The sequence below is a fragment of the Polypterus senegalus genome, chromosome 8 (genome assembly GCF_016835505.1).
Source record: "Polypterus senegalus isolate Bchr_013 chromosome 8, ASM1683550v1, whole genome shotgun sequence".
NCBI lineage: Eukaryota > Metazoa > Chordata > Cladistia > Polypteriformes > Polypteridae > Polypterus > Polypterus senegalus.
The window spans coordinates 174,236,936-174,257,928 of NC_053161.1; the positions used below are offsets into that span (position 1 = coordinate 174,236,936).

The 20,993-nt window shown below is 41.0% G+C and overlaps 1 protein-coding gene across 1 annotated transcript in view; it reads right to left on the reverse strand.

Annotated features, from left to right (window-relative positions):
* LOC120533398 (gastrula zinc finger protein XlCGF26.1-like) overlaps window positions 1–20,993 on the reverse strand; it is a 126,837-nt gene that overhangs the window by 86,905 nt on the left and 18,939 nt on the right. Inside the window, exon 4 of the mRNA XM_039760260.1 lies at window positions 18,339–18,824. Within this exon, the coding sequence (XP_039616194.1) occupies window positions 18,339–18,824 (486 nt within the window). The remainder of the gene's footprint in view (window positions 1–18,338; window positions 18,825–20,993) is intronic.

The following is a 20,993-nucleotide window of genomic DNA, read 5'->3' on the forward strand; positions in this document are numbered from 1 at the left end:
CTCTTCCTCCAGACTCTGGGACCTTGATGTCCAAATGAAATGCAAAATTGACTTTCATCTGAAAAGAGGACTTTGGACCACTGAGCTGTTAACAGTCCAGTCCGTTTCCTCCTTTAGCCCAGGTGAGACGCTTCTGATGTTCTCTCTGGTTCAAGAGTGGCTTGACACAAGGAAAGCTGTGACAGTTGTGGTCCACGTCACGGATACTGTGTGTGGTGGCTCTTGAAGCACTGACTCCAGCCGCAATCCACTCCTTGGGAATCTCCCTTGAATTCTTGAATGGGCTGTCAAGGCTGTGCTTATCCCTGTTGCTTGTGCACCTTTTTCTGCTGCCACTTATTTTTCCTTCCACTCCACTTTCCATTAATCTGCTTGGACACAGCACTCTGTGAACAGCCATCTTCTTTAGCAGTGACCTTTTGTGGTGTCCCCTCCTTGTGGAGTGAGGGTCTCAATGACTGTCTTCTGGACAACCGTCAAGTCAGCAGTCTGATTGTGTGGCCTACTGAACCAGACTGAGAGACCATTTCAAGGCTTGGGCACCCTCTGCAGGTGTTTTGGGTTAATTAGCTGAGCTGAGTGGGACACCAGGGGCCTCATGTATAAACGGTGCGTACGCACAGAAATGTTGTGTAAGACCTTTTCCACGTTCAAATCGCGATGTATAAAACCTACACTTGGTGTAAAGCCACGCACTTTTCCACGGTACCTCATACCTTGTCGTACACAAGTTCTCCGCTCGGCTTTGCAGACTGGCGGCACCCAGCATCAAAGTAATGCTACTGTTCTTGTGTGATTACACCTTATTTTCCTGACTCGGCTTTATAAATACACTGAAACTAACCGCATATTGTTTATTAGTGTAATGCATCGGATTGTAATTAACTTGTAACAACATAATGGTCCAGGGAATAGCCATAGTATTCCAAATACCATAACTGCTTTAGCGTTGTTACTCTCACTTCTCCTTCTTCTTCTTCTTCTTTCAGCCGCTCCCGTTAGGAGTTGCCACAGCGGATCATCTTTTTCCATATTACTCTCACTGCACCACTCGGAGTATTTATATCACTGTATCTGAGTGTGAATCACAGCAGCAGCTGATCGGAAAGAGAATTATCGGTATACAGTTTCATGGACACGCTGTCTCAGCCACTGCAAAACATTTTAAAGCCTTTCCTGTACGGACCACGCGGTTCAGAAACAGTTTCATCCCAAGAACTTTAAATGCACTCAATCAATTGCTCCTTGTAGAACTGTTTGTACTTATAAGTACAATCACCTCACTGTAAACTTGCACTACAGTTATAATATTACACAACCTGAGCCACTTTATAAAGCGCGTATTTACATATGATGACAATATCATTTTTAAGGTGAAATGCAGCAAAATATGTTTATTAAATTATACAGATAAAACTTTAACTTCATTTAAATAATCTATATTCTTCACTGGGAGTGTCGTGAAGGATAGAATAATTAAACATGTACTACGAAGATATTTCAATGTTCTTTAAACGTTTTGAAGAATCGGCGCTAAGCTTACAGATGGCTTAACTTCTATTACAGAGCTGATTGTGTGGCGATCGGTTACTTGGGGAAAGTAAAGCAACTGCAGTGGCGGCTACACCAATATATATTGAATATAACGCAGAAAGAGAAAATAACAACACAACTAAAAACGCAGTGACAAATTTCGTCAAAAGTTAAATGCTTGTGTCATGAGCACGAGGTGGCTATGCAGTGTCTGCAACAGACGTGGCCAACCACCGTGCATAAGATACCATATTGACATTGGCGGATGAAGGAGCCACCGATTCTTCCTCTGCCCAGTGCCAACACAAGCTTAGAGCCGCCCCTGAGTACTGCTGCAATAAATTATTTCATCAAAGGTCGCAAAGAATCACTGCACCATGAAACTCTTGTTTAATAACGTGCTTTAACTCCTATCATCATGAAAATGATATCACGTATACATCTCAGTATTTTAGTTATTCAGAGAGCTGTAATATCATGAATGTAATGGATTCTGTGTCCAGTTGGAGGAAGAGAGCCGTTTAAGAAGCAAGTAGTGATTCACACACATAGAGCACATAGAAGATCAAATACAAAACAAAGCATTTAACGTGCTACTTTAATTACGATGTGATTTGAGAAACTGGTTAATTAAACAATTTTAAGATGAAGTTTATGATGTTCTACTTTAATGACAAAATAAACTACGTGATTAAAGTGGAAATGTCGAGATTGAAGTTGACATTTCGTGCTTTTTCCCCACTGTGTGCCTTTTTTCTCTGTACCCTAATAAACTTTCATATGACACTCAGACAGTGGGCTACAACTTGCCTTTTCACAGCGACTTTGATATGTGACTTCTTTTTTATTTCCGGCACTGTGCGATTTTGTGAACGTGAGCTTTCAAGTTTCTCCAACACGCTATGTCACTCGATCAACTTCCTTTTGTTGATTATACCACGGCTTATTTGAACAAATAGTATGTTTTTCCTTTGCCTCCAGTTGGTATTCGCTGAAATCGTTATATTTTCCCCCGTGCTTTTCCCTTTGTCTTTTCACAGAAGGCTGCACTTAAGGGCGATTTATATTGATTTTCATATTCAAAGAGGCGTAATTCTGGGAGAAGTTGGGGCGGGACAGATCGGGATTTATGTAGCGGAAGAACGTGGAAGTTGGAGTACGCACAGATTCCTGCATCTGGATTTTTCTGTGCGTAAGCACATTTCGGCTTTTGTGCTTACGCCATGTTATATTGCGAGTTCTACACATGGCGTTATACATGAGGCCCCAGGAGTCTAATACAGTGGAGCACTTTAAAACACTGCTGAAAACACATTACTTTAACATGGCCTTTTCATAACTTCACTTTAACTTAATCCGGATTCTCTGCATGTTCAATTCATTATAATAACTATTCATAGTGGCTCTAAAATCCGTACTGACCCCTACTCTCTCTTCTGTTTCTTTTTCCGGTTTCTTTGTGCTGGTGGCGCACTCAAAGCATCATGATGCTCCAACATTGATGGACTGAAAGCCAGAAGTCTACGTGACCATCATCATCAAATCCTTCCGTGAGAACCCTAAATCCAAAGAGGACTGTTTCATGCATGTTAGGTACATTGCCCAGAGGGGACTGGGCGGTCTCTTGGTCTGGAATCCCTACAGATTTAATTTTTTTTCTCCAGCCGTCTGGAGTTTTTTTTTGTTAGTTTTTTCTGTCCACCCTGGCCATCGGACCTTACTTATACAATGTTAATTAATGTTGACTTATTTTGTTTTCTTACTGTGTCTTTTATTTTTCTATTCTTCATTTTGTAAAGCACTTTGAGCTACTTTTTGTATGAAAATGTGCTATATAAATAAATGTTGTTGTTGTTGTTCAATTTTCTAATTTTTTGAGATACTCAATTTTGGGTCATCATTACCTGTAGGCCAAAATCAGCAAAATGAAAAGAAATAAACACTTGAAATATATCACTCTGTGTGTAATGGATCTATATAATATAGGAGTTTCACTTTTTGAATTGAATTACTGAAATAAATGAACTTTTTGATGATATTCTAATTTATCGAGATACACCTGTATTTAATAAATTAAATGATCTACAGAACTTTCCCCACACTGACTTACTCCCTGGTGCATCTTAACCTAAAAGAAAACGTTTTGTCCTTTCACACTCAGAAAGTCTTGCCTTGAATGAACATATCTACAAAAATGTAACAGCAGGTTTAATTTGATAGTCCACTTGGAGTGGGCTTATTGTCTGTGTTTTGGTGACTTAAATAAGGTCAGTATATAAAAAAACAATAATCCCCTCCCTCTCACTTCTTCAATGTTGACTCAAGAGATCAAATCTACCATTTTTACTGAGTGCCTTGAATTTAATCGGAATTAACTTTGTGTCTCTGCCACTCGCATTCTGAAGGGGGGTGGGGGTGGGGGGGGTATGGGATTTGAACGCATGCTAAGGAGATGCGGACGGATCAGCTGCTGGCTTAAGTCTCAACCCAAGATTTTTTCATTATAATAGAGAGACATGAGAAGGAGATGAGTGGGATGCAGCCTTTACTACATCTGTTGGTCATTAGGAGTATTAAGCAATGCCCTATGATTTGGCAAATTCACCAGCTCTATTGCAAAACTTTGTGAACGATACATTCAGAGGTTCATTAGGATGTACAGTTTAGGTTTACATAGATATATTCATCTTTCATAATGGTACATGAAACATATATGAGAAGTCCAAAGTAGACTTAAAGTCAGTAATCCTTGTAACACTAGATGAGTTCGAAGGTGCTTTCACACTTGTCCATTTCCTTTGTTCCAAAGCAGAACAAAACTATGAAGGAGACTCAACAACAGTCATGTCTGTGCACCGTTGCATCTTCCATCATTAGCTGGTTTATTTACCACGCACAACTCCAAAACGTCCATTGAACAAGTGGAATGCTACTTGAAAATCATGTACTACTAAGTTTGGTTAGGAAAAAGGACACACTGTAAATTGGCGAGTGTAAAAAAGACGACAAACTCTGAGGTGCTTCACTTTCATGACAGGAGACACGTATGAAAGCAGTTCAGTTTACCTGTATGAAGCTGCATGCTTATTCTCCAGTACCCACCATATTAGCCTTGCAGGGTGAGACGAAATGTTCAATAACAGGCTTGGAGCTGGGAATGCAACGAACCAGATTGTGGTCAGATTTGACTAAAGGTGCCAGCAGTTTACACTCGAATGCATCTTTAACATTTGAGTACAGCAGGTCCAGCTCATTTCTTCAAGTGGAACCGGCCGCAAACTGGTAGAAATTTGACATTGTTCCTTCCAAAGTCACCACATATTACAAATGCAGAGTTGGAGTGAGTCATCATTGAAGTGTTGGTGATGGAATGAATCCCTTCTGTTGCAAAGTCCCCTATGTGCAGAGGGAGGATTATAGACATTAATAAGGATGATGGAATTTATGTCGCTGGGCAAATAACGTGGACAAATTTCTGACAGTCAGAAATCCAAAATCAGAATTACAAACTGTAGTTTCAACTGTAATCTGCTCCCTTTAATGCTTTTACTCATTCACATAGATGACCTCTATAGATAGATAAGATTCTCATAGATGACCCCTCCTGTCTTTTTTTCCCCCAACTGCACTGGGACTCTATCGGATCAAAGAAGATGAAATTGTCTTATATAACCGGTTTCAGCCAGCTCTCTGTAAACACAAAACGCCACAATACTTGCACACTCCATGACCAGCTATAAGCGCAGACATCTTATTTGACAGAAATCACACATTTCCCATTACAGTAGATGGTAGAGTGGGTGGCATGGTGGCACAGTGGGTAGCACTGCTGCCTCACAGTAAGGAGATCTGGGTTCACTTCCCGGGTTCTCTCTGCGTTGGTGTCCTCCCACAGTCCAAGGACATGCAGGTTATGTGCATTGGCGATCCTAAATTGTCCCTAGTGGTTTGCCTGGGATTTGTTCTGGCCTTGCACCCTGTGTTGGCTGGGATTGGCTCCAGCAGATCCCCCCGTGATCCTGTAGTTAGGATATAGCAGATTGGACAATGGATGGATGGATGGATAGATGATAGAGTAGTTCTAAACCCTTTTCACTTTGCTTTTACTCTCCCTCCGGCACGTCACCCTCTCCATCTGTTTACCGTAAATAGCAGGGAAATCTGCCACCAAAAAAGGCTCTCCGTGCAGGGTTTCTTCCTAAAAACCCACGCCTATTTCCCACCAGTCTGTGAACTTAAATAGTTGCTGTGTTCCACACACACATAATTTATTAATCAAATGCATAAAACCACCAAAAGGCAGGGAGACAGAAAAAAAACTGAACAAAAGACTTAATACTGAGTGAAAACGAAAAAATAATTGAATAAATTGCTGTAATCAATTCAGGAGCTCTGTAACACGTGGTAACAGAACTCTTTCAGGGCAGGTGTTGACTTTTATCGAAATTCACCGGTAGAGGACGGTAATCAGCTGTAAACTGTGAGAAAACTGGCCATTCCATTTTAGTTTGACTCTCTTTGCTAGAAGGAAAGTTAGCTTCCTTGATTTGATCTCGATTCCCTAAACGTGCAGGAGTAGCAAAGAGCAAACAACCTCTGAAATGGCTTCGACATCTGGCGAAAAGACCAAAGCGAATGTAAAAAAGAAAAATACTCCGTGGACAATGTTTTATGTATTATCGCTGAATTGATTTTTGGAGGTTGAAACCAAAAGTGTGGTACCAGCATCAGCTGATCAGTCCCCAGCTGATTGTGGTGCCGAAAACGTTTGTGTAGCTGATGTGCCTGGGAGGATCACGGCTTATGATGATTAGACGTACAAACCAGATTGCATCACACTGTGACAGCCACCTGAGACTTGAAGACAGCCAGGCACCCAGCCCACTATGCATTTCTGCTGGCCATCGAGCTGCCCCTCTGCTCAGCCGTTGCCGCCAGAGATGGTGAACAGGCACCGACAAGCAGCCACAGCAGGCAGGTACAGATGTTTAATGTTGATTTATGTGGGAAACCGTTGCTTTGAGTGCTTCTCAGAAAGCTGTTTTTTTTTTGTTTAGAAAAACTAGGTACTTCACCCCTGCTTGCTTCATTTGTCAAACCTCCACGACGCGAAACGCGCCATCAACTTCACGTCTCTGCTGCTCGTGTATGTGGATTTCACTTTCACTAAACAACAAATATTTTAATTCTCATGGATAAGCCTCTTCATTGGGAGGCAACAGTTCTTTTCCCTGATGGCAACACCAATTAGATGATCTACAAGTCTCCGACTTAAAGTTTAATGCCAAACAATATCTCCATACTTCTGTCATATCACCTATGTCCACATATTCGATCTCTTTTTGATTTTAACTTTTCGTCAATATTGCATCGAATTTTGATTCCATGTTTGGAATTACATCGTGAAAACTCACCATAAAACTGCCCGTGAGTGAATATCGTTTGTTTCTCTCTACACGAACTGCATCTGACAACAGCATTCATACAAATGAGAAATGATTGAACCGTGTGTGTGGTTGTGTGGGCAGGACTTTTCCAAACCTCTTGTCTCGTGGGGCTTGAAATTTTCTCTCGCGGGATTTCACTTTCATCAAACAACAAATCTTTTAATTCTCGTGGATAGGCCTCCTCATTAAGAAGGAACACTACTTTTCCCTAATGGCAATACAAATTAGACAATCTACAAGTCTCCTAAAGATTAAATCTGAACAATATATTTAATCTCTTTTCGCTGTTCTGTTATTTCACCGAGTAATAATTTCTGTTTGTTTGCGCTAATGTGATCTTTACTCTCATTTTTTTGAGACCTTACATTATCTCTAACCTGCTCTGCATGTGTATCGCGCCAATGTTTTTGAATTCTTTATGATGTTCTACTTTGTCATCTGTTCTTTGTCTTTTATTTCCGGTCCCCGGTGTTGTTAAATCTCTTGGCACAAAGTCTCATCTCGTGGGAAATGAAGGTGTCTCTCTGAGAAAATCACGTCTCATCTCTCTTCCCAAGATTGTTTTAATTATGATAGAGAGAAATATTGAGCCCTCAAACAGTTAATGATTACTATGGACATTAAACTGAGTTACAGCGACAGATGAGACCGGCAGACAGACAGACAGACGCACACACGTAGACAACTGTAGGAGGTACTTGGCCCCACATGTTTGAGGAATGCTTCTGTCCGCTATGGTTATCTTTCTGTCATATTTCATGAATGCATCACTACATGGCATAAGATATGTGTTGTGGTCCACGTGTATACTATGTGTTAAAGCACTGCAACCATGTTCTGGCATGGCATTTGAATTTCCAATGAGATCGTGTTAACTTCCGTTCATTATTCATTTAGACATTCAGCCTTATCCATACTTCTGGAATGGTGTCAAGTGTCGTTAGGCACTTTTACTGGTTTGGGTGTCTTGAGTACCAAAATCGGTATCAACAGTGGTGCTTCATTATCGACTCTCTTAATCGACAGCCCTTTTAACGTTCTTTTTATTGCATTTACTTTGAATGTGTATTTTGCAATTCGCATAGCAGCCAATTCTTTTAATCTTACTTCAACTCCGACACCACTGAAACTGCACAACAGCACACACAGCACCTCCGACAACACAACATTAACATTTACAATTAGTCCACAGATGTCTTCACATACAGAACCAAGGTAGAATCTGAGTTTACAGAAAGGTTTTTCTTTGCAACAGGTTATGTTTATTTTAAACATGTGTAATGTGCTCTCCCTCCACACATTTACAGTATATGTTTAATAAGGGTCTTTTCAGAAGACCTTGGCTGTAGACAGTGTCGCGCACAGGCAGGCACATGGGAGCCAGCTTATTGGCTCTAGTACAGGTAATTATCTGCCGAGCCAGGGGTTGGCACTGTTTTCTGATCTTTTCCGTCTTTCTCCCTCTGCAGACCGGGTGGTGGACAGCCCTACCAGCACGGATTTCATCTGCATTTTCTGTCCTCCTGGAACCACACATCCTACCATCTTCCTTCATAAACCAGCAAACTGGTTACCTACTTTGTGTTTGTAACGATAGCCTCCACAACTTAACTGCGTGTTGATCTCCTCAAAAACTGTCAAATTATATGGGGGTTAGCAAGGGGATACCCCAACTGTTTATCCGTGTCCTCTGTGTCACTTTACAATATTTTGACATAATCAAAACTATGGTGCCGGTTGGGCCAGTTTGACGAGCACACCTCTGCTCTTTTCAGTTCGAAATCTCCATCCCCATTTTGAGCACCGTCTTCAAGAGGCGTTGGATTGGTTTAGAAATGTGACAGTCGGTGAGCCTTGTAATTGTACCCAACCTACTTTTAAACACAATTCACAAATGGATGTTTCCAGATGTACATGTCTGGTGCAGCGAGACTATCACCATGAGAACTTCACCTCAATTTAGTTTATCTCAAATCACACATCTCCCGTCTTAAATCTTGGAAATATCTGTTAATTTTTTTTTAAATGCTTGATTTGATTAGCATTTACTGTGTATGACAAAGCTAGTGTGCGCATTGAACAGATGTCCATATACACACATCAATTTCATGGTGTAAGATTAGGGGGTCTGACTGCTGGATTTACAAGGCAGTGCTAATTGTATCTCAAAACTTCTGTATGTGTTTTGATGAACCTGATCACAAGTGGATTTACACCCTTTAATATCTCTCTATTATATAAAAAAAAAATCCTGCAACGAGACTTTTTAAAGAGCTTTTTTCAAGTCCCGCGAGATGAGACTTTGGCCCTGAGATTTTTTCAAGCCCCGCCCTCCTCTCAACCATATTCAACCGCGCACACGGCCCTCTCACCTCTCATTCGTGTGAATGCTTTTGACAGACACAGTTCCTACTTTCACAGCTCTTAAGCTTTAATGTTTTTCTCACTTTAAGTTCCCAATTAAAGAAGACGTATTATGTTCAAATCTTATTGAAGAATTTCATCCCGAAGGGTTATCAACAGAAAAAATGAGTACACGGGGAATCCTAACACAGAGAAACGATGAAGTCAAACAAATTAACGCCAAAAATGTTGATCGGTTACAAATTGGTTAAATGCGTGATCAATAGACTCTGCTGAAACAGTTAGTGGTGGTGGTGCAGAAGATGAAAACATCAACTTACAATATCACGAAGAATATCTACAACCGTTAACAACGTCTGGTCTTCCAACGGCCGAATTACTGTAGAAAGAAGGATGTATCCATATGTATGCAGTAGTACATCTACCACGGATAACATTACACACCAAAGGAGATCTTGATATGCCATTCGTATTAAAAAGTTTACAGTTTCACGTTAGAACAGCTTTTGCTAGGACAATTAACAAATCTCAGAGACAAACATTCAAAAAAGTCATTTTATTTAATAGAGAGAAACAAAATTGACTCACTGGCAGTTATACGTTGCGTTGTCACGATGAAAGTCCAAACACAATCAAATTCAATACGATATTGACGAAAAATTTAATAAAAAAATTGTTTCTACTGAACGCAACATGAATCAATTTACTTTCAAATTAGTACATTTTACTATTTTTTCACTATGGTTAATTACACGCTGTAATGTAAAATAGTTCTATTATGCATATATAACCATTCCCATGAAAATAACAATCTAACAATCTGTTTAAATTGTACAACCGCATCCCCATACGCAAGCAGCAGAACCACAAAGAGGCTATCGTGTAGCACAGGCCTGGGGGTTGGTGAGCAGGGGGGTAAGCTGCCTAGTAGTTTATATTGCCAAAAGTAATGATGCCTGCCTTTCCACACACATGAACTTTAATGACATCCCATTCTTAATATGGAGTTGTCCCATCCTTTGCAGCTATGACAGCTTCAACTTCTCTGGGAAGGCTTTCCACAAGGTGTAAAAGTGAGTGTGTTGATGGGGATTTGTGAACAGGAGAGCATTTGTGAGGTCAGGCACAGATGTTGGGGCGAGAAGGCCTGGCTCGTTCGCTTGCAGTCTCCACTCTAATTCATCCCAAAGGTGTTGAGGTCAGGGCTCTGTGCAGGCCTGTCAAGTTCCTCCACACCAAACTCGCTCCTCCATTTCTTTACAGACCTTGCTTTGTGCACTGGTATGTGCCCAGTCATGTTGCCATCCCCAAACGGTTCCCACAAAGTTGGGAGCATGAAATTGTCCAAAATGGCTTTGTATGCTGAAGCATTAAGATTTCCTTTCACAGGAACTAAGGAGACACACCCAACCCCTGAAAAACAACCCCACACCATAATCCTCCCTCCACCAAACTTTACACAATGTAGTCAGGCGAGTACTGTTCTCCTGGCCAGACTTGTCCGCCGGATTGCATGATTTGTCACTCCTAAAGGACATGTCTGCACTGCTCCAGAGGCTAGTGGCGGGCTTTACACCACTGCATGTGACACTTTGCATTACAGTAGGTGATGCTAGGCTTATACTACTTTTGGCAATAGAGTGTAAATTAGGGTGAACTGCTGTCTCATCACGTGTGAGGCTGCAAGCCTGAAACAGGTGCTAGGGATGCTCTGATTTGATTAGTAATAATGCGAGTTGTTTTACGTGAATTGTGTTAAATGTGCATATAGTTACAAATGTATTTTTATTGTTTTTAATTTGATATACTTTTTTAATCCCCAAGGGATAATCATCTAATGCACCACATTAACCCTTGAGTCATTACACTGTGACTGATATTATATGATTACTATGATGCTTAATCTTCCTACATTAGTTTGGACAATTTCACCCATAAAGCAAGGTATTTCATGTACACTATGTGGACCTCTTAATTACTGAATTCAGGTATTTCAATCAGACACATTGCATATGTATAAAATCAAGCATCTGGCCATGCAGTCTCCATTTAAAGACATGAGTGAAACAAAATGGGTCATTCTGAAGAGCTCAGTGATTTCAAGCGTGGTACTGTGATAGGATGCCACCTTTTCAATAGGATGGTTTGTGAAATTTCAGCCCTGATAGATACTCCGTGATCAACTGTAAGGGGAATTTTTGGAAAGTGGAAACATTTACGAACAGTAGCATTTCCGCCATAAAGTGGAAAACTACGTAAAGTCACAGATTGGGTCAACGACTGCTAAGGTGCATGGTGTTTAAAATGTCGCCAATGTTGTGCCGATTCCATAGCTGTTATCATTAACTGTTTAGTGGGAGCTTCATGGAATGAGTTTCTATGGCCTAGCAGCTGCATGCAAGCCTCCCACCATCAATTCCAATGACAAGCGTTGGATGGAGTGGGTAAAGCACACCGTCACTGGAACGTGGAGCAGTGGAAACACGTTCTATGGAGTAACAAATCCCGTTTCTCTGTTTGGCAGTCAGATGGGTGAGTCAGTTTGGAAGATGCCAGGAACAACATTACCTGCCGGACTGCATTGTGCCAACTGTGAAGTTTGATGGAGGAGGGATAATGGTGTGGGGCTGTTTTTCAGGGTTTGAGCTCGGCCCCTTTCTTCCAGTGAAGGGCAATCTTAATGCTTCAACATTCCAGGACATTTTGGACAATGCTATGCCTTCAACTTTGTGGAAGAAGTATGAGGAAGGCCCTCTTCTATTCCAGCATAACTGTGCCCCAGTGCAAAAAGCAAGGTCCATAACAACATGGTTGGATAACTTCAGTGTGGAAGAACTTGACTGGCCCACAAAGTCCTGACCTCAACCTCACTGAACACCTTAGGGATGAACTGGAGCTGAGATTGCGACCCAGGTCTTTTCATCCAACATCAGTGGCTGACCTCATAAATGCTCTACAGAATGAATAGGCACAAATGCCCACAGAAACACTCTAAAATCTAACAAAAAGACTTCCAAAAAGAGTGGGAATGTTAGAACTGTAAAGGGGGAACCAATTCCATATTAAAGTCTATGTATATGAGCACAATGTCATTAAAGTCCCAGTTGGTATAACAGTCAGGCGTCCCAATACTTCTGTCCATATAGTGTAGTTAGATTGGTCCTGTGTCAAATTACATTCATGCCTCCTGCTTAGTATCACACCGAGACCGCCCAATCTTGATATACAGGTAAAATTCCATCACAAAGAACTCCCAGGGACCTAAAAAATATTTTGCTATAACGAAAATTTCGGTGTAATGAGATTCAGTATTTGTCACTATAGTGCTTTCTTTAACTTGCGTCCAGGCGCTTGCAATCATTTCAATGGCTTCTTTCACGTTAATTTTAATCTTCTCCTGCCTACAAGTTATGCCAACAATTTTTCTCAGCATTTCCTTGCTATAATACACTTTCAGGGTGCGAATGATGCCCAAATCCAAAGGCTGAAGCACTGCTGTGGAGGAATTCAATGTGGTAATATCTAAATGTGGAAGCATGTTGTGGGCAGCACAGTTATCAATCAGGAGCTGAATCATCCGTTTCTTCTTCTTCATATTGTGAGGTTTCTGAACTCTTTTGAGCCCAACTCCCCACCCAATGGGCACGACACGCTGAAGTGCGTCCTGAAGCGCGATTGCAGCGTCTGTGGAAGATTGTTTGTCCGTTGCTGGGGCAGGGCAACAGCAGGCTCACAGCGCTTCAGTGAAGCGCCACAGAAGCAAATCATAAAAGATCAGGGTCGCGCCATAAGTCCCCGTCTTGCACCCCAAAACATGAGGCTTAGTCTCAGTACTTTAGCAAAACAAGCTTTATTCAGCTTGAAACAGGAATGGCACAGTTATTTATTGAAGCGTGATCTGCCACTCTGCTATACACAGACACAACAGTCAGGCAGGATCATGGCCAGATCAGTGACCAAGTAATCTTGCATCACCCATCGATATCTTTTCTGTTTGCTTTGGCGGAGAGATGCAGCATAGCTGTGAGCTTGCTGTTGCCCCAGCAACAGATAAGCAGTTTTCCACAGACGCTCTTCAGCATGCTATCTAGTTGGGGGAGGTCCCAAGGGAGTTTACAAACCTCATATTTTCTTGAATGAGTGCCGCATTAATAGGAATGTTTCTTGAACAAGCCTCACTGAACCACATAAAAAATGCTTTTTCGACGTCTTCAAATGCAGCAGTTCACATACGTTTACAACCCGAGATTTCTCTTTTTTACTTGGTCTTTCAAGAAAGTTGACAGCGCCGATGATGAAATTCCGAATTCAATGGCAGCATATTTTTTCTTTTTGCCACAATGAACAGCTGCAAAACTTAGTTTTTTTTTTTAGTAATATGAACTGTTATCGTTTTTTCGTGTCTGCCGTTTCTATAGGAGGGTGGCAATGAGAAAAATAACAATGGGTGTTTTTCAAATGTTGACGAGCAATAAGCAAAAGGTATCACTGAAAACCGCAGGAAACAAACACAGCAAAAAAAAAAAAAAAAAGTACGAGGAAAGTTCGAAAAAAGAAAAAAAAATGACAGTGTTTTTTTGGGGTTCGTTGTGTACAACTGAGCTGCGGCCACAGAACAAACTGCTCTGTGGATGATTCATTTAGGCATTTCAAGGTCTTTTGGGCACTTCGTTGTAATGAAAGTATCTGCTGAATGTACTTCATAGTAACAAGATTTCTATAGACTTGTGTCATATGGGGAAACTGTCGGGACCATAAAAATACTTCTCTGTAATGTAAATTTCATTGTATTAAGATATTAATTTGATTTAGACTGTGCCAGAATGCCAAAGGCAAGTTCACGTCTACTTAAATGAACCACACTTTTGGGTACATTGCACACAATAACTAGCTTTTAGTTTTGGATTAAAATATTTCATAAGGAGGATTACGGGTAGATGGAGCTTACTTACAGCTTTTTAAACTTGAAAATATCCAGAAACCCATAAGTAAGTGTAGAAGTCTGGAAAGGTTTAAAGTATTATCTGTTTGTTCCAAACAACAAATTAAAACTTTACAGACGCTCAAGGGGAATATAAGTATTAAAGTAAACAACAAATACCCACCAAACACATATGAGAGCATTTGGCTTGAATAAGAAGAGAGAAGCTGCCGCCAATAACAGGCTTGTAGGTGACAGTGATATGGTCAGACTTGTCCAGTAGCACAGGTTTTTATTTTAAAGTATTGAAAGTTGAAGAGGAGATCCAGCTTGTGGATAACGTTGGTGGATTTTTGTATTCCTGGTGGAAACTCTCAGCATTTCAATGTGAGAATGATTCATCATTAGAATAATAGTAACAGAGTGAATCATTTCTGTTGCTGAGATAATAAACATTAACCAGGATGATGTTATTTATCTCTCCAGGCAACAACATGGATGAATTCAGTGTCTAGATCACATGTTTTGCCCAAAGTGGGGGAACCAGCAACACTGCCTTTTCTGACACCACATTGGAGGTCATCTCCTCAACATGTTGCACTATTGCTATTACTATCACCCACTCTACCTAAGTGATGTACGAAATGATCATTAATAATCAATGACACACCTACCCAGAAGTACACCAATAATTGTAGAAAGGAATGTGATTTATTGGGTCCACATATAGGGACAACAATAAAATGTTGGAAATGGAAAGATGAATTTTAAGTTGGTTAATATACAGTTTGGTTTTTTGCAATACTGGTAATTACTCAAATTACTTAGTAAGGCTCCAATTTTATTTCCCTTATCTTTTGCTCTTGTAGGAGGTGGGACACCAGCCATTAAACTTGTTTCAAGGTAACTGGAGCAGAGAATAATACAATTTACTGGTAAACACAAGGATTACAGAAATAGGATAACTGCACATATACAGTGCATCCGGAAAGTGTTCACAGCGCATCACTTTTTCCACATTTTATGTTACAGCCTTATTCCAAAATGGATTAAATTCATTTTTACCCTCAAAATTCTACACACAACACCCCATAATGACAATGTGAAAAATGTTTAATTGAGGTTTTTACAAATTTATTAAAAATAAAAAAAATTGAGAAAGCACATGTACATAAGTATTCACAGCCTTTGCCATGAAGCTCAAAATTGAGCTCAGATGCATCCTGTTCCTCCTTGAGATGTTTCTGCAACTTAATTGGAGTCCACCTGTGATAAATTCATTTGATTGGACAGGATTTGGAAAGGCACACACCTGTCTATATAAGGTCCCACAGTTGACAGTTCATGTCAGAGCACAAACCAAGCATGAAGTCAAAGGAATTGTCTGTAGACCTCCGAGACAGGATTGTCTCGAGGCACAAATCTGGGGAAGGTTACAGAAAATTTTCTGCTGCTTTGAAGGTCCCAATAAGCACAGTGGACTCCATCATCCGTAAGTGGAAGTTCGAAACCACCAGGACTCTTCCTAGAGGTGGCCGGCCATCTAAACTGAGCGATCGGGGGAGAAGGGCCTTAGTCAGGGAGGTGACCAAGAACCTGATGGTCACTCTGTCAGAGCTCCAGAGGTCCTCTGTGGAGAGAGGAGAACCTTCCAGAAGGACAACCATCTCTGCAGTAATCCGCAAATCAGGCCTATATGGTAGAGTGGCCAGACAGAAGTCACTCCTTAGCAAAAGGCACATGGCAGCCTGCCTGGAGTTTGCCAAAAGGCACCTGAAGGACTCTCAGAACATGAGAAACAAAATTCTCTGGTCTGATGAGACAAAGATTGAACTCTTTGGTGTGAATGCCAGGCGTACGTTTGGAGGAAACCAGGCACCACTCATCACCAGGCCAATACCATCCCTACAGTGAAGCATGGTAGTGGCAGCATCATGCTGTGGGGATGTTTTTCAGCGGCAGGAACTGGGAGACTAGTCAGGATAAAGGAAAGATGACTGCAGCAATGTACAGAGACATCCTGGATGAAAACCTGCTCTGGAGCGCTCTTGACCTCAGACTGGGGCGACGGTTCATCTTTCAGCAGGACAACGACCCTAAGCACACAGCCAAGATATCAAAGGAGTGGCTTCAGGACAACTCTGTGAATGTCCCTGAGTGGCCCAGCCAGAGACCAGACTTAAATACGATTGAACATCTCTGGAGAGATCTTAAAATGTCTGTGCACCGACGCTTCCCATCTAACCTGATGGAGCTTGAGAGGTGCTGCAAAGAGGAATGGGTGAAACTGGCCAAGGATAGGTGTGCCAAGCTTGTGCCATCATATTCAAAAAGACTTGAGGCTGGAATTGCTGCCAAAGGTGTACCAACAAAGTATTGAGCAAAGGCTGTGAATACTTATGTACATGTGATTTCTTTCACGTTGTTATTATGGGAAGTTGTGTGTAGAATTCTGAGGAAAAAAATGTATTTAATTCATTTTGGAATAAGGCTATAACATAACAAAATGTGGAAAATGTGACGCACTGTGAATACTTTCCGGATGCACTGTATGTTGATATGTAAGACAGGACACAGACACGCTAAACACACAAAGATATAACAAGAGGCTGGCTGTTTATTTGCTATTTAGAATTCTAATTTATCGTGGCAGAGATAAATAGTTTTACAATACCAAGTCTTTAAAGGGGACATCCGATGTTCTGTGGAGTTGTTGCTGCTTCAGTTTCAAGTGTTCAATTCTTCTTGCATTGGAATGCACTCCTCCTCTTTACTGCATGATTCTTTGTTTATGGTGTTTGCTGATGCTGTTTGTTGTGTCATCTGCAACTTACTGTTTCTGGCACAAGAGTTTATATGCTGGAATTCCCTTCTTAAAGAGATGGCAACTTCTCAATCCTGTTGGACGACTGGCCTCCAGCTTGGCAGTGAGACTGCCAATTTCTGATCCTCTAAATGAAAGAGGTTGTCAGTTCTCTTCTCCCCCAATCCAAAATATCTCATCAGCTTTTAGTTTCAGAGATTTTCAGTCATTTTGGAAAGCCCCCTTCCCTGAAAGAATCTCCAGGGAATTCAGTGAAAATATCTAGAGAAAAACTTGAATGGAATGATTATAATTCTCCTGATGTTACTGAAGTTACTTCCACTTATTAAATCAGTGTGAACTCATAGGCGAGTTCTTCTGTCCATCAGAGTCATCATTTTTTGATTAAGTGCTTTGTTCCTTCTTGAGTCAACTTCTAGCCTTCTGGCTCAAAAAAACTGCAGGGGGCATCTGGAAAGATGTGAACTCAACATCAGATTTACACCTCTGTTATCAGATGAAGCCAAGGCAGATCCTGATACAAGCTGGAGTTTAGGCACTTAGTTTGGAATGACATGGAGTAATGGATATAGAGATGGATGAAGCTGGATGCCTGCATCTGCTTTCTTCACAGGTCTGGTGTGCCACTAAAGCCTAGTAGAATGGGTGATGCCTACAGTGCCTAGGCAGAGGGCAGGCACCATTTTATCCAAGAAGACAATTGGCCAGAATGAATTATTTACTTGTACTTACTTGGATTCTTTTTAAATCATATGAGTAGGTTTGCCAAGATGGAACCGAGTATGGATCTTATACAATGAACCCCACCACATAAAAGTACTTCAACAAGACTTGAGTAGTTGGGAGGGTTATGTTTGTTCCTTCTTCACTTGACAATTTTCTCTTTCAAGGCTTCCTCCTTCTCTCACGTGAAGTGTACAGTGTCTCTTCAGACTGCCTATAGAAGGATATTGTTTACCACATTCATTACAGCAAAATGGTCTCTCTCCTGTGTGAATCCTTTGGTGGAGCAGAAGATTCCTTCTTTGTGAAAACCGTCTCTTACATTGATTACATTCATAAGGCTTCTCTCCCATATGAATTCTTTTGTGGCTATGAAGATCACTCATGAAATGGAATTGTTTGCCACAATCAGAGCAAGAATATGGCTTCTCGCCGGTGTGAATTCTTTCGTGGGTCTTAAGATGGCCTTTTCGTGAAAACAGCTTGCCACATTCAGAACAGCAATAAGGCTTCTCTCCTGTATGACTTTTTTTGTGGTTCTGAAGATAGCTTCTTTGTGAAAACTGCTTGCCACATTCAGGACAGCAATATGGCTTCTCTCCTGTGTGACTTATTTTGTGGCTCTGAAGATTGCTTTTTTGTGAAAACTGTTTGCCACAATCAGAACAGCAATATGGCTTCTCCCCTGTGTGAATTCTTTTGTGGGTCTCAAGAATATCTCTTCGTTGAAACTGTTTACCACATTCAATACAACAATAAGGATTCTCTCCCATGTGACTTATTTTGTGGGCCTGAAGATTGCTTCTTTGTGAAAACTGTTTGCCACACTCAGAACAGCAATATGGTTTCTCCCCTGTGTGAATTCTCTTGTGGTTGGTAAGGTATCTTCTTAGTGAAAACTGTTTGCCACAGTCAGAACAGCAATATGGTTTCTCTCCTGTGTGAATGCTCCCAAGTGTACTGCTTTTACAGATTTGTTTATCACATTCAGAAGATAAGTCATATTTGATTCCTGTATAAAAAGCAAAAAAAAAAAATAAAAGTATATTTATTAATCAAATACCTTAATACTAACATCACAACATTAATTAAATTACTTCTGAAATTATAAGCAACCTTTGCATAAGCCGTTGTAATATACAGTACAAGGGAAAAACAACAAGTTGAGTGGCTTTCCATATGCAACTTAATTTTTCCAAATATTCAAGCACAATCACTGTAGAAAATCAGTTGGAACAGCAAAACTAAACAGATCACATTTGAAAGGTACATTTGAGAAGAAGAAAATGTTCATCATTATTAACTATAGTATAGAATGTTATTTTGTCATCATACTCTTTTAATATGTTATTTATATATTTTGTTCTTTTATGTTATTGTTTAATGGAAGTAAAAAGTGCCAATCTTCAGTTATCATGATATTGAAGACAGTTTAATTTATTAACACAGAGCACCATGCCAAGTATATGAAATGCACTTTTAATAATAAGAATGTATTGTGAAATCAAGTTCAAGTTTATTGTCATGTGTACAGTAAGGAAACACATTTCCCTGTACAATAAAGTTTTTTCTTTGCTGTCCACACCAAATGAAAAAAACAACGTATAAAGATAAACACAAATAATAAGTAGCAGATAGATAATAAGTAACAGAGTCAGCATAAAGTATAAAAACAAAATAGAAGTATAAAATGTAACATGCACATAGGTGTGTGATGGACAAGTCAAATACAGTTGTGTGAGGTAGACAGAATGAGGTGGCCCATGGTTAGAAATTTCAGTCAGTTATTCAGGAGTCTAATGGCCTTAGGAAAGAAAGAGTTCTTTAGCCTGGAAGTCCTGCATTTCATACTTCTATACATCCTGTCTGAGGGTAGAAGTGTGAACAGTTTGTGTTGGGGGTGGGCGGGGTCCCTGAGCATCGACGCAGTTCTCCTGCGGACTCTGCAGTTGCAGATGCTCTGCAGAGAAGGCAGTGGGGTCCAGGTGATCTCTGCAGTCTTTTCCACTCTCTGCAGGCATCTGTGGTCCATAGCAGTAGTGTTGCTGTACTACACAGTGATGCAGCTGGTCAAGATGCTCTCAACAATGCAGCTGTAAAAATTGCCGAAGATCATAGTCGACATACCAAACTACCTTAGCCTCCTCAGAATAGCCGCTGTTGAGCCCTCTTGCCCAGTTGTGTGGTGTTAATAGTCCAAGTGAGGTCCTTACTGATGTAGACACCCAGGTATTTAATACTGCTCACCCTTTCCACTTCAAGCCCTCGGATGAACAGTGGCCGGTGAGGTCTCCTCTCCTTCCTCATGTCCACTATCATCTTCTTCGTCTTGTCTGTGTTGAGGGTGAGGTTGTTCTCCTCGCACCATGACGCCAGACTGTCCACTTCCCTCCTGTAGGCTGCCTCATCCCCACCAGTGATGTGTCCAATCACTGCGGTGTCATCTGTGAACTTCAGGATGATGTTATCTTTGTGGGAAGCGACACTATAATGATAATGGACATGAGCTGCCAGAATTTATGTATGCTAATCAAGTCCTCCAACGACTGCTAAGGCTCTCATAACAGCCACCAGAAATCTTCAAGAGCTCCTTGTAGTGCATCTAACCAATTCAGCCCCAAGTGGTGATCCTGTTAGGGATCATGAATGCTGAAGTCTTCTTAAAGGCGTTAGAGTCACTAGAGCACTGAACCCAAAGTCTCTAAAAGGGCCAAAAACTTTAAATGTTTGTTTGGTATGCATGCCCAAATAATGCTGAAATATCTCTTTACAATGCTAAATCTCATTGAGGAAACTTTCTACTATCTCTCTATTATTAAAAACAACCTTGGAAGGCTAGGAAGGAGACGATACGTGATCTTCTTGGAAGACAATTTGACGTCCCATGAGAGACATTTTAACGTAACGGGAGACCAAAGGACAGCTGTTGTACAAGCTTTTAAATGATCGACGCACAGCGCGACAAGCAGAACACACAGCTCAGAGACAGCAACTGATCAGACCACATCTCCTCAGCGTGCGTTCAAACCCCCCTCCCCCAACAATGTGAGTGGCAGAGACAAAAAGTGGCTGGAGCATAGTATGCCTTGGGCAGGGGATGGGAGGGGGTGGGCAAGCAAAGCGAGCAGGGGGCCAAATCCCCCTAGTAGTAGGAGAAACTAAAAGCTATAGGCACCCAACC